Source organism: Salmo salar, chromosome 13 (assembly GCF_965601325.2).
Source record: "Salmo salar chromosome 13, fSalSal1, whole genome shotgun sequence".
In the NCBI taxonomy this organism is placed as follows: domain Eukaryota; kingdom Metazoa; phylum Chordata; class Actinopteri; order Salmoniformes; family Salmonidae; genus Salmo; species Salmo salar.
Window position 1 is genome coordinate 105,482,483 of NC_138303.1, and position 14,666 is coordinate 105,497,148.

The 14,666-nt window shown below is 44.5% G+C and overlaps 1 protein-coding gene across 3 annotated transcripts in view; it reads left to right on the top strand.

Annotated features, from left to right (window-relative positions):
* Positions 1-14,666, top strand: part of dym (dymeclin) — a 204,523-nt gene that overhangs the window by 84,714 nt on the left and 105,143 nt on the right. For all 3 annotated transcript variants that reach the window (XR_014380215.1, XM_082960550.1, XM_082960551.1), the window contains exons 12-13: positions 8,410-8,523; positions 10,303-10,397. Coding sequence is in view for 2 of the 3 variants with exons in the window: in XM_082960550.1 (XP_082816676.1) it covers positions 8,410-8,523; positions 10,303-10,397 (209 nt within the window). In the remaining variant the exon portion in view is untranslated. The remainder of the gene's footprint in view (positions 1-8,409; positions 8,524-10,302; positions 10,398-14,666) is intronic.

Consider the following 14,666-nt stretch of genomic DNA (forward strand, 5'->3'; position numbering starts at 1 on the left):
CCGTAATTTGGAAATGCTCCCCATCCTCCTCCTCTGTCTATTTCAGTCTTCATTATTGGTCAGCTTGTCAATGAATTCAGAGTATTTGAACAGAAAACCGTTAAACCATTTAGCTCACGGTGATTGACTCATTCCACTCTGTCGTTACCTTCAGTTCTGTGAATCATTTTTGACATTTTAAAGCCATCTCTCTCATATATTCCCTCTCTCCCTAGCCGCAGTCCATTGCCTGGGCTGCATATGAATCTCTCTCTCTCTCTCTCTCTCTCTCTCTCTCTCTCTCTCTCTCCTCTCTCTCTCTCTCTCTCTCTCTCTCTCTCTCTCTATCCTATGGAGTTTCAGTCCATTGCCTGGGCTGCATATGAATATGTCTCTCTCCTTATGTCCCAAATGGCACCCTATTCTCTATGTAGTGTACTACCTTGTACCAGAACCCTATGGGGATAGGATGCCATTTGGGTCTCTCTCGCTCTCTCTCGCGCCCCCCTCCCCCCCAGCAGGAAATCATGAAGCTGTGGCTGCCAGCAGACCTCTAAGTCTCGATATGTTTTAGATGAAAATCCATTTCACATTGGTCTCTTTGACGTTGACATGTAATTTCCACTAGGTTAAATGGCAACCAAAGTCAGACATCTTTCAATGTTCGGACAGAAGTTTTTCAACAAAGAACAATCTATGTGGCGGTGCTTTAGTGTTATTGGTGTCATGGGGCTGTTTGTTCAGCCTGAGATTAGAAGTCTCCCCTCTATCCATCCAGAGAGAGGTGAGGCTGTGTAGTGACTGACTGACTGACCAGAGGCTGGGCCGGACAGGACACAGCTCTGCCTTGGTCTCCTCTCTCTCTACTCTCCCCTCTATCCATCCAGAGAGAGGTGAGGCTGTGTAGTGACTGACTGACTGACCAGAGGCTGGGCCGGACAGGACACAGCTCTGCCTTGGTCTCCTCTCTCTCTACTCTCCCCTCTATCCATCCAGAGAGAGGTGAGGCTGTGTAGTGACTGACTGACTGACCAGAGGCTGGGCCGGACAGGACACAGCTCTGCCTTGGTCTCCTCTCTACTCTCCCCTCTATCCATCCAGAGAGAGGTGAGGCTGTGTAGTGACTGACTGACTGACCAGAGGCTGGGCCGGACAGGACACAGCTCTGCCTTGGTCTCCTCTCTCTCTACTCTCCCCTCTATCCATCCAGAGAGAGGTGAGGCTGTGTAGTGACTGACTGACTGACCAGAGGCTGGGCCGGACAGGACACAGCTCTGCCTTGGTCTCCTCTCTCTCTACTCTCCCCTCTATCCATCCAGAGAGAGGTGAGGCTGTGTAGTGACTGACTGACTGACCAGAGGCTGGGCCGGACAGGACACAGCTCTGCCTTGGTCTCCTCTCTCTCTACTCTCCCCTCTATCCATCCAGAGAGAGGTGAGGCTGTGTAGTGACTGACTGACTGACCAGAGGCTGGGCCGGACAGGACACAGCTCTGCCTTGGTCTCCTCTCTCTCTACTCTCCCCTCTATCCATCCAGAGAGAGGTGAGGCTGTGTAGTGACTGACTGACTGACCAGAGGCTGGGCCGGACAGGACACAGCTCTGCCTTGGTCTCCTCTCTCTCTACTCTCCCCTCTATCCATCCAGAGAGAGGTGAGGCTGTGTAGTGACTGACTGACTGACCAGAGGCTGGGCCGGACAGGACACAGCTCTGCCTTGGTCTCCTCTCTCTCTACTCTCCCCTCTATCCATCCAGAGAGAGGTGAGGCTGTGTAGTGACTGACTGACTGACCAGAGGCTGGGCCGGACAGGACACAGCTCTGCCTTGGTCTCCTCTCTCTCTACTCTCCCCTCTATCCATCCAGAGAGAGGTGAGGCTGTGTAGTGACTGACTGACTGACCAGAGGCTGGGCCGGACAGGACACAGCTCTGCCTTGGTCTCCTCTCTCTCTACTCTCCCCTCTATCCATCCAGAGAGAGGTGAGGCTGTGTAGTGACTGACTGACTGACCAGAGGCTGGGCCGGACAGGACACAGCTCTGCCTTGGTCTCCTCTCTCTCTACTCTCCCCTCTATCCATCCAGAGAGAGGTGAGGCTGTGTAGTGACTGACTGACTGACCAGAGGCTGGGCCGGACAGGACACAGCTCTGCCTTGGTCTCCTCTCTCTCTACTCTCCCCTCTATCCATCCAGAGAGAGGTGAGGCTGTGTAGTGACTGACTGACTGACCAGAGGCTGGGCCGGACAGGACACAGCTCTGCCTTGGTCTCCTCTCTCTCTACTCTCCCCTCTATCCATCCAGAGAGAGGTGAGGCTGTGTAGTGACTGACTGACTGACCAGAGGCTGGGCCGGACAGGACACAGCTCTGCCTTGGTCTCCTCTCTCTCTACTCTCCCCTCTATCCATCCAGAGAGAGGTGAGGCTGTGTAGTGACTGACTGACTGACCAGAGGTTGGGCCGGACAGGACACAGCTCTGCCTTGGTCTCCTCTCTCTCTACTCTCCCCTCTATCCATCCAGAGAGAGGTGAGGCTGTGTAGTGACTGACTGACTGACCAGAGGCTGGGCCGGACAGGACACAGCTCTGCCTTGGTCTCCTCTCTCTCTACTCTCCCCTCTATCCATCCAGAGAGAGGTGAGGCTGTGTAGTGACTGACTGACTGACCAGAGGCTGGGCCGGACAGGACACAGCTCTGCCTTGGTCTCCTCTCTCTCTACTCTCCCCTCTATCCATCCACAGAGTGAGATGACTGTAATGCTGTTGACTGACTTGCTTACCAGAGCCTGTTCTGGGCCAGGGAACGAACGAACGAACGAACGAACGAACGAACGAACGAACGAACGAACGAACGACACGCACGCACGCACGCACGCACGCACGCACGCACGCACGCACGCACGCACGCACGCACGCACGCACGCACGCACGCACGCACGCACGCACGCACGCACGCACGCACGCACGCACGCACGCACGCACGCACGCACGCACGCACGCACGCACGCACGCACGCACGCACGCACGCACGCACGCACGCACGCACGCACGCACGCACACACACACACACACACACACACACACACACACACACACACACACACACACACACACACACACACACACACACACACACACACACACACACACACACACACACACACACCCAGCCAGCCAGCCAGCCAGCTCTCTCTACTCTCCCCTCTATCCATCCAGAGATGCCATTTTTCCTGATTAATGAGGAATTTCTACTTTTCTACAAGATTACATCAATAACCTTCCCCTGAAACTAATATCCTTATTTTCCAGATGTTCTTTGTCACATCCCTGAGAGAGCAATGAGCCTCTGCAATACTAGGTCTACTGACTGACCAATGAGGGGTCATCATTTTGATCCCAGTGTGTGGTGATTGTATTCCCTGAGGTCAGAAGGCTACTGTTTAATCTGTATTCCCTGAGGTCAGAAGGCTACTGTACACCAGTTTAATCTGTATTCCCTGAGGTCAGAAGGCTACTGTTTAATCTGTATTCCCTGAGCTCAGAAGGCTACTGTACACCAGTTTAATCTGTATTCCCTGAGGTCAGAAGGCTACTGTTTAATCTGTATTCCCTGAGGTCAGAAGGCTACTGTACACCAGTTTAATCTGTATTCCCTGAGGTCAGAAGGCTACTGTTTAATCTGTATTCCCTGAGGTCAGAAGGCTACTGTACACCAGTTTAATCTGTATTCCCTGAGGTCAGAAGGCTACTGTTTAATCTGTATTCCCTGAGGTCAGAAGGCTACTGTACACCAGTTTAATCTGTATTCCCTGAGGTCAGAAGGCTACTGTTTAATCTGTATTCCCTGAGGTCAGAAGGCTACTGTACACCAGTTTAATCTGTATTCCCTGAGGTCAGAAGGCTACTGTTTAATCTGTATTCCCTGAGGTCAGAAGGCTACTGTACACCAGTTTAATCTGTATTCCCTGAGGTCAGAAGGCTACTGTTTAATCTGTATTCCCTGAGGTCAGAAGGCTACTGTACACCAGTTGAATCTGAATTCCCTCCCCCTCTTTCTTCCTCTCTTTATTTACAGTTGCTATCAAAATGTATCTAGCTATTGTCATCTTCAGGAAATATATTCCTTTATTCCTGCCCAGGACATTTAGTCAACTGGTCGATTGTTTTGTCGATTAGGCTGTGGTCGACAGAGATTTCTTTAGTCGTGCAGTAGCAAAAAATGTATAAATATTTCATGCTGTACAAGACAGCTGTCTGATTCACGCCTGTCTGAGTGGACTAATCCATTGTGGAGGCTGTGGGGATGGTACAGTCCATCACTAAGACGTGCTACTGAAATTGTACATGGTTAAGGACAATGGTGCAACACTAAATAAAAAATAATATTATTTTTTAACACGTAGATTCTCCCGTGTTTGATAGCAGTCGCTGTCCGCGGTTCTGAAAGATCAGTGCGCTGTTGAATTGGCGCCTTTTCCTAGACCGTGTTGCTATGTGTATAAATGCAAAGTTAACCAGCATATTGGTGTTCAGAACAATGTGGCTGAGGCAGCAGCAGAATGAGGAGATAAGAAACCCCAACTTAATCAGGTCTATAATCAATAACCTTTAAATCATCCATATACATTTGAAGTCGGAAATGTACATACACTTAGGTTGGAGTCATTAAAACTTGTTTTTCAACCACTCCACAAATGTCTTGTTAACAAACTATAGTTTTGGCAAGTCGGTTAGGACATCTACTTTGTGCATGACAAGTAATTTTTCCAACAATTGTTTACAGACAGATTATTTCGCTGTATCACAATTTACATACACTAAGTTGACTGTGCCTTTAAACAGCTTGGAAAATTCCAGAAAATGATATCATGGCTTTAGAAGCTTCTGATAGGCTAATTGACAACATTTGAGGTAATTGGAGGTGTACCTGTGGATGTATTTCAAAGCCAACCTTCAAACTCAGTGCCTCTTTGCTTGACATCATGGGAAAATCAAAAGAAATCAGCCAAGACCTCAGAAATAAAATTGTAGGCCTCCAAAAGTCTGGTTCATCCTTGGGAGCAATTTCCAAAAGCCTGAAGGTACCTCGCTCATCTGTACAAACAATAGTGTGCAAGTATAAACACCATGGGACCATGGAGGAAACAGGTACAAAAGTATCTATATCCACAGTCAAACGAGTCCTATATCGACATAACCTGAAAGGCTGCTCAGCAAGGAAGAAGCCACTGCTCCAAAACCGCCTTAAAAAAGCCAGACTACGGTTTGCACATGGGGACAAAGATCGTACTTTTTGGAGAAATGTCCTCTGGTCTGATGAAACAAAAATAGAACTGTTTGTCCATAATGACCATCGTTATGTTTGGAGGAAAAAGGGGGAGGCTTGCAAGCCAAAAAACACCATCCCAACCGTGAAGCACGGGGATAACAGCCTCATTTTGGGGGGTGATTTGCTGCAGGAGGGACTGGTGCACTTCACAAAATAGATGGAATCATTATATCCACAATTATGTGGATATATTGAAGCAACATCTCAAGACATCAGTCAGGAAGTTGAAGCTTGGTCGCAAATGGGTCTTCCAAATTGACAATGACCGCAAGAATACTTCCAAAGTTGTGGGAAAATGGCTTAAGGCCACAAAGTCAAGGTATTGGAGTGGCCATCACAAAGCCCTGACCTCAATCCAATAGAACATTTGTGGGGAGAACTGAAAAAGTGTGTGCGAGCAAGGAGACCTACAAACCTGACTCAATTACACCGGTTCTGTCAGGAGGAATGGGCCAAAATTCACCCAACTTATTGTGGGAAGCTTGTGGAAGGCTACCTGAAACGCTTGACCCAAGTTAAACAATTTAAAGGAAATGCTACCAAATACTAATTGAGTGTATGTAAACTTCTGACCCACTGGGAATGTGATGAAAGAAATAAAAGCTGAAATAAATCATTCTCTCTACTATTATTCTGACATTTCACATTCTTAAAATAAAGTGGTGATCTTAACTGACCTAAGACAGGGAATTTTTACTAGGATTAAATGTCAGGAATTGTGAAAAACTGAGTTTAAATGTATATGGCTAAGGTGTATGTAAACTTCTGACTTCAACTGTATGTCTACAGAAATAAGATGGATCCTGTTTCTGTTGCCTGTTCGAGTGTTTGTTTAATAGCCTACTGATTCCGTGAGCACCAAGCTTCACTCAACCACATGTCATATAAACAATTTCACAAATTCGTCTGGTTTTAATCTTTGCTATGCTGTAATTAAGGTTTTAGACTGTTTTTTGTTAGAACAGCCTCTCTGATATCACTTACAATTTATTTAGTGTTTACACGGTTCCAAATTGTCAGAAAAATATATTTAGAATGATTATTTAGAATAATAACCCTCCTTTTTCTAGATCTCCTTATTGTTATTATTACTATTATTGTTATGATCGTCATTATAATAAGTAAAGTCAGTATCATTAGTAGGCTTAGTAGAACAGGCCTCCATCATTCTTAAATGGAAGAAGTTTGGAGCCACCAAGACTCTTCCTAGAGCTGGCCGCCCGGCCAAACTGAACAATCGGGGTGAAGGGCCTTGGTAAGGGAGGTGACCAAGAACCCAGTGGTCACTTTGACAGAGCTCCAGAGTTCCTGTGTGGAGATGGGAGAACCTTCCAGAAGGACAACCATCTCTGCAGCCCTCCACCAATCAGGCGTTTATGGTAGAGTGGCCAGACGGAAGCCACTTCAGTAAAAGGCACATGACAGCTCGCTTGGAGTTTGCCATAAGGCACCTAAAGGACTCAGATCAAGATTCTCTGTTCTGATGAAACCAAGATGTAACTATTTGGCCTGAATGCCAAGCCTCACATCTGGAGGAAACCTGGCACCATCCCTACGGTGAAGCATGGTGGTGGCAGCATCATGCTGTAGGGATGTTTTTCAGTGGGAGGGACTGGGAGACTAGTCAGGATCGAGGGAAAGATGAACGGAGCAAAGTACAGACAGATCCTTGATTAAAAACCTGCTCCAGAGCACTCAGGACATCAGACTAGGGCGAGGGTTCACCTTCCAACAGGACAACGACCCCAAGCACACAGCCAAGACAACGCAGGAGTGGCTTTGGGACAAGTCTCTGAATGTCCTTTAGTGGCCCAGGCAGAGCCCGGACTTGTACCTGATCAATCATCTCTGGAGAGACCTGAAAATAGCTTTGAAGCGACACTCCCCATCCAACCTGACAGAGCTTGAAAGGATCTGCATAGAAGAATGGGAGAAACTCCCCAAATACATGTGTGCCAAGCTTGTAGCGTCATACCCAAGAAGACTCGAGGCTGTAATCGCTGCCAAAGGTGCTTCAACAAAGTAAAGGGTCTGAATACTTATGTAAATGTGATTTTCCAGTTTAGTTTTTTTATACACTTGCAAAAATGTTATTCCTTTGTCATTATGGGGTATTGTGTGTAGATTGATGAGGGAAAAAAACAATGCTCAATTTTAGAATAAGTCTGTAACATAACAAAATGTGGGAAAAGTCAAGAGGTTCGAATTCTTTCCGAAGGCGGTGTTGTATATGTAAAAATACGTTTTAAACATTTCAACCAATCAATTGGTCGAAAGAACAGACAACTCTCGGTCACCCAAGTTACTTTACTTGAATAAAATGTTTTATTTTATGACTATATTATTTAATTCAAAGTCATCATCTCATCTCTCTAGAGCTGCTGTCTATGCTGTCTGACATAATCACTATTTTGTAGTATTTCAAAGTAAATAAGGTATACTTTTGACTGCTGAATGCCAACTATCAATCTCTTAGAAAATGTATTTTCAGGCTCACGAAGCAACTGCTTTCTATCCCAAACAAGTCTGGAACCTCAGCTCAGACAGACATTACACAAAATGGTGGCCATAACCAGAGAGAGAGGGGTAATTTGAGATGCAGAGACAGAAAGAGAGACGTAACATTGATACATTTGAAACTCCTGATACTTCCTGTCTTAATCTCATTGCCTGATTGATAAAGGTTATCTGGGGGGAGATAGGATTTGGATGTTGGTCGATGTTTAAATATTTCATGAATCAGTGGTGTCTACGAGATTAGGAAGGAACAATGGTAGCTACTATCTACGAGATTAGGAAGGAACAGTGGTAGCTACTGTCTACGAGATTAGGAAGGAACAGTGGTAGCTACTGTCTACGAGATTAGGAAGGAACAGTGGTAGCTACTATCTACGAGATTAGGAAGGAACAGTGGTAGCTATTATCTACGAGATTAGGAAGGAACAGTGGTAGCTACTGTCTACGAGATTAGGAAGGAACAGTGGTAGCTCCTATCTACGAGATTAGGAAGGAACAGTGGTAGCTGCTATCTACTTCTGGGGTGTTACCTACTGTAGTAGCTACCATTTGCATAGCCATTTCTTATGTTGTCTCCCTCTCTCTCAGGTATTGAAGAACATAAAGTGGTATTCAGAACGTCAGTTAACAGAGATCTCTCTGGGTAGTCTACTCATCCTGGTGGTCATACGCACCATCCAGTACAACATGACACGGACCAGGGTGAGTTAAACACACAAGGATGTACATGCATAAGCAGTGCATGGACACACGCACACACACATGCACGCACACAGTGTTTTTTCTGGATCAAAATGGGGTTTAGGTGGTGGCTGTGGCATGCCCATGGGTGTGGTCCTGTTGGCTAATTTCCTGCATTTCTACACATTTTTGCCATCAGGCTGAGAGAGAGATTTGTACGCAATAAAATATAAACGCAACATGTAAAGTGTTGGTCCATATTCAGAAAAAGCTTATCTCTCAAATGTTGTGCACAAATTTGTTTATATCCTTGTTAGTGAGCATTTCTCCTTTGCTAAGATAATCCAACCACCTGACAGGTGTGGCATATCAGTAAACTGATTAAACAGCGTGGTCATTACACAGGTGCACCTTGTGCTGGAGGACAATAAAAGGCCACTCTAAAATGTGCAGTTTTGTCACACAAGACAATGCCACAGATTGTGTTGAGGGAGCGTGCAATTGGCATGCTGACTGCAGGAATGTCCACCAGAGTTGTTGCCAGAGAATTGAATGATGATTTCTCTACCATAAGCCGTCTCCAACGTTGTTTAAGAGAATTAAGCAGTACGTCCAATCGGCTTCAGAACCACAGATAATGTGAACAGAGTGCCCCATGGTGTCGGTGGGGTTATGGTATGGGCAGGCATAAGCTATGCACAATGAACATAATTGCATTTTATTGATGGAAATTTGAATGAACAGAGATACCGTGACAAGATCCTGAGGCCCATTGTCATGCCATTGATCCGCTGCCATCACCTTATGTTTCAGCATGATAATGCACAGCCCCATGTCACAAGGATCTGTACACAATTCCTGGAAGCTGAAAATGTCCCAGTTCTTCCATGGCCTGCAAACTCACCAGACATGTCCCCCATTGCGCATGTTTGAGATGCTCTGGATCGATGTTTGCGACAATGTGTTCCAGTTCCTGATAATATCCAGTTCTTCGCACAGCCATTGAAGAGGAGTGGGACAACATTCCACAACCATTGAAGAGGAGTGGGACAACATTCCACAGCCATTGAAGAGGAGTGGGACAACATTCCACAGCCATTGAAGAGGAGTGGGACAACATTCCACAGGCCTCAATCAACAGCCTGATCAACTCTATGCGAAGGAGATGGGTCACGCTGCGTGAGGCAAATGGTGGCCACACCAGTGACCAACAGATCCACATCTGTATTCCCAGTCATGTGAAATCCATAGATTAGGGCCTAATGATTTTATTTCAATAACAGATTTCCTTATATGATATGTAACTCAGTAAAATCTTTGAAATTGTTGCATGTTGCATTTTATTTTTGTTCAATATAGATTCTCCTTTTATTTTGGTTAGTTCTGAGATTATAAAAAATATATATAAATTATATTTTCTACATACTTTTTATCTGGTTTTAGTCATTTCAAATTTTACTATTTGGACATAGACGGCCCGAAAAAACACTTAGGCCGGCCCGCCCCAATACTTTTATATGCAGAAAAAACCCTGGACACACACACCTACATGACCACATATATTTTGTTTAGGCCTACTTCAGATTTTCATTTCTCATGTGTTTTTGTTCAACCTTATGTTGTTTTTAGTACTACATTGATATAGATGACTGCATTGTAGGGTTTAGAGTTGGCAAGAAAGGCATTTCACTGTACTTGTGCACGTGACATTATAAAACTTGAAACTATACTTAGTACGCATCTCAATGGACTTCCAGGAAGGTCATTGTACATCTCTTCATTGTACTTCCTCTCTTCCAGGATAAGTACCTGCACACCAACTGCCTGGCAGCCCTGGCCAATATGTCAGCCCAGTTCCGCTGCTTACACCAGTACGCTGCCCAGCGCATCATCAGGTGAGGTTTAGTAGGCACTCTGTCGAACTAGTGTTGACTGTCAGCACAGACACTGGTATGGCCAAAGCATTTTAACTGGTATTGATATGCTCTTTACTCTAACCATAGCCTACTGGCCAACTGTAGACTGAAAAGGTTTAGCAGGTCAGAGTACAGCCAGGCCTGGTGTTAGGTTAGAGCAGGTGTCTTCCAACGGGTCGATCGCCAGCCACCAGTAGCCTCCAGCCTACCTATGAGTAGCTCGCCGAACAATTCTCAAAGTACATGCAATTTAAGTGTTCCACCACAAACTGTCAGAGTATCAGACACCGCAGACTCCCAGCTACTATCTAATCAGCGCAACATTATCCCAACCCTGGTTATCCACTATTGGCTTAAAAAAACTAATCTAACACCATCTGCCAATTCATTTCCAGCAAAATTGCCCGTCTGTCTCTGGTGAACGCGTTTGACTATCACTCCGTGTCTAGCCAGCCTGTTGATGTGATCAATTTTAGTATAAGGCTATAACGTAACAAAATGTGGAAAAAGTCGAGGGGTTTGAATACTTTCCGAATGCGCTGTACTTACTCATGATATACCTCTGCTAGGTAAGCCTTGTGGGTTGACAGAAAACCTTTCCCCAAAACCTTCCCAATGAAATGTTAACTGCAAAGTAGGCTTACCTAGCAGAAGTATAGCATGAGTAAGTGAGTAAGAGCAATGAGTAAGCATTGTCTTGGCTGTGTGCTTAGGGTTGTTGTCCTATTGGAAGGTGAAACTTCGCCCCAGTCTGAGGTCCTGAGCACTCTGGAGCAGTTTTTCATCAAGGATCTCTTTGTGCTTTGCTCTGTTCATCTTTCCCTTGATCTTGACTAGTCTCCCAGTCCTTGCCGCTGAAAAACATCCCCACAGCATGATGCTGCCACCACACTTCACCATTGGGATGGTGCCAGGTTTCCTCCAGACGGGACACTTGGAATTCAGGCCAAAGAGTTCAATCTTGGTTTCATCAGACCAGATAATCTTGTTTCTCATGGTCTGAAAGTTCTCTAGGTGGCTTTTGGCAAACACCAAGCGGGCTGTCGTGCCTTTTACTGAGGAGTGGCTTCTGTCTGGTCACTCTACCATAAAGGCCTGATTGGTGGAGTGCTGCAGAGTTGTTTGTCCTTCTGGAAGGTTCTCTCATCTCCACAGAGAAACTCTGGAGCTCTGTCAGAGTGATAATTGGATTCTTGGTCACCTCCTTGACCAAGGCCCTTGGTCACTTTGGCCGGGCAGCCAGCTCTAGGGAGAGTTTGTGGTTCCAAACCTCTTCCATTTAAGAATGATGGCGGCCACTGTGTTCTTGCGGACCTTCAATGCTCCAGACATCTTTTGGTAGCCTTCCCCAGATCTGTGCCTCGACACAATCCTCTCTCGGAGCTCTACGGACAATTCCTTCGACCTCATGGCTTGGTTTTTGCTCTAACATGCACTGTCAACTGTGGGACCTTATATAGAGAGGTGTGTGCCTTTTCAAATCATGTGCAATCAATTGAATTTACCACAGGTGGACTCCATCAAGTTGTGAAAACATCTCAAGGATGATCAATGGAAACAGAATGCGCCTGAGCTCAAATTCTAATCTCATAGCAAAGGGTCTGAATACTAAAGTATTTCTGTTTTTTTATTTGTAATAAACATTTCTGAAACTTGTTTTCTCTCTGTCATTGTGGGATATTGTGTGTAGGTTGATGAGGAAAACATTTAATTTAATCAATTTTAGATGTGGAAAAGGGGAAGAGGTCTGAATACTTTCCGAATGCACTGTATATCATTTGTATCTATTATTGGTTATTTGAGAACTTTGCCATGATTTGAGCATCAGCAGTACAGAACCATTGCTAGACCAGCACATTGCTCACTCGCTAGATGCACAATTAAAGGGACAGATTTTGGGGGGCATTGATTAGAATCCCCATTAGCCGACGCCACGGGGGATCCAGCTAGTCTTACTGGGGTCTAAACACATAACGAAAAAGACATTACAGACCAAAGTCTTTACATTTGAAATATATTTTACAAATTTTAACGTGTAGTGTGTGTGTGTGTGTGCATCTATGCGTTGTGCCGAAAGGTGTTGCTTTATTCATTTTTGAAACCAGGTTTGCTGTTCACTTGCCCTATATAAAATGGAAGGGAGTTCCATGCTCTGTATAATACTGTACATTTGCTTGAATTTGTTCTGGACCTGGGGGACTGTGAAAAGACCCCTGGTGGTATGTCTGGTGGGTGGAGTAAGTGTGTGTATCAGTGCTGTGTGTAAGTTGACTATGCAAAAAATAATGAATTTCCAACACATTGTTTCTTATAATAACAAGAAGTGACTCAGTCAGTCTTTCCTCAACTCTCAGCCAAGAGAGACTGGCATGCATAGTATTAGTATCAGCCCTCTGATTACAACGAAGAGCAAGATATGCCACTGTTCTGGGCCAGCTGCAGCTTAACTAGGTCCTTCTTTGCTGCACTTGAACATATGACTGGACAATAATCAAGATAAGATTAAACTAGAGCCTGCAGGACTTGCTTTGTGGAGTGTGGTGTCAAAAAAGCACAGCATCTCGTTATTGCGGACATACTTCAACTCATCTTTACAACCGTTGAATCTCTATGTTTTGACCATGAAAGATTACAATCTAAGGTAACACCAAGTAACTTTGGTCTCCTCAACTTGTTCAACAGTCACACCATTCATTACATGCTTCAGCTGAGGTCTTGAACTTAGGGAATGATTTGTACCAAATGCAATGCTCTTAGTTTTAGAGATGTTCAGGACCAGTTTATTACTGGCCACCCATTCCAAAAGAGACTGCAACTCTTTAAGGGTTTCAGTGACTTCATTATATGTGGTTGCTGATGCATATATGGTTGAATCATCATCATACATTGACACACATGCTTTGTTTAATGCCAGTGGCAGGTCATTGGTAAAAATAGGAAAGAGTAGAGGGCCTAGAGAGCTGCCCTGCAGTACACCACACTTTACATGTTTGACATTAGAGAAGCTTCCATTAAAGAAAACCCTCTAAATTCTATTCGATTGCCATATCGTGGATTCAGAGCTGAGGTTGAAAAGCCATAACACATACGTTTTCTCAACAACAGGTTATGGTCAATAATGTCAAAGGCTGCACTGAAATCTAACAGTACAGCTCCCACAATCTTGTTATCAATTTCTTTCAACCAATCGACAGTCATTTGTGTCAGTACAGTACATGTTGAGTGTCCTTCTCTATAAGCATGTAGAAAGTCTGTTGTTAATTTGTTTACAGAGTAATGGTATTGTATTTGGTCAAACACAATTTTTCCAACCGTTTGCAGCAAGCTGATAGGTCTGCTGTTAGAACCAGTAAAGGCTGCTCAACCACTCTTGGGTAGCGAAATGACTGGCTTCCCTCCAGGCCGGAGGACAAAGACTTTCCTCTAGGCTCAGATTATAGATATGTCAGAGTCAGCTACCATCCTCAGTAACTTTTCATCTAAGTTTGCCAATGCCAAGAGGTTTGTCATTATTGATCGATAACAATACATTTTCCACCTCTCCTGCATTAACTTCACAAAATTCAAACGTACAAAGCTTTTCTTTTGTTATTAGCTTTTTTTATGCATTTAGTACAATGGCTCACAGTTCTTTGTTGGCATTTCCTGCCTAAGTTTTCCCACTTTGCCAATTAAGTTATCTTTAAAATATTTGTCAACATCAAATGTTTTTGTGATTTAATATACCATCTGATTCAATGAAAGATGGAGTTGAATTCGTTTTTCTGCCCATAATTTAATTTTAAGTACTCAAGTTTTTTCCCCCATCTTTCTTTGTCATTGATCTTGGCTTCATAATAATTCTTCTTCTTTTTGTTGAGTTTAGTCACATAATTTTTGAATTTGCATTAAATCAGCCAGTCCGATGGGCAGCCAGACTTACTGGCCACTCCTTTTGCTCACTATATTGTGATCACTATCACTTGGTACGGATACAGCTTTAGAACTAAGTTCTACAATATTAGGAAAAATATGATCAATACATGTGGATTATCTCCTGTAGTGTTTGTAAACACCCTGGTAGGTTGATTAATAACCTGAACCAGATTACAGGCACTGGTTACAGTGAAAAGCTTCTTCTTGATGATAACCAGTCAATATTCAGGTCCCCAAGAAAGTAAACCTCTCAGTCTATGTAATGTAAACAGTCAAGCATTTCACACATATTATTTAGATACTGAGTGTTAACACTTGGTGGCCTATAGCAAC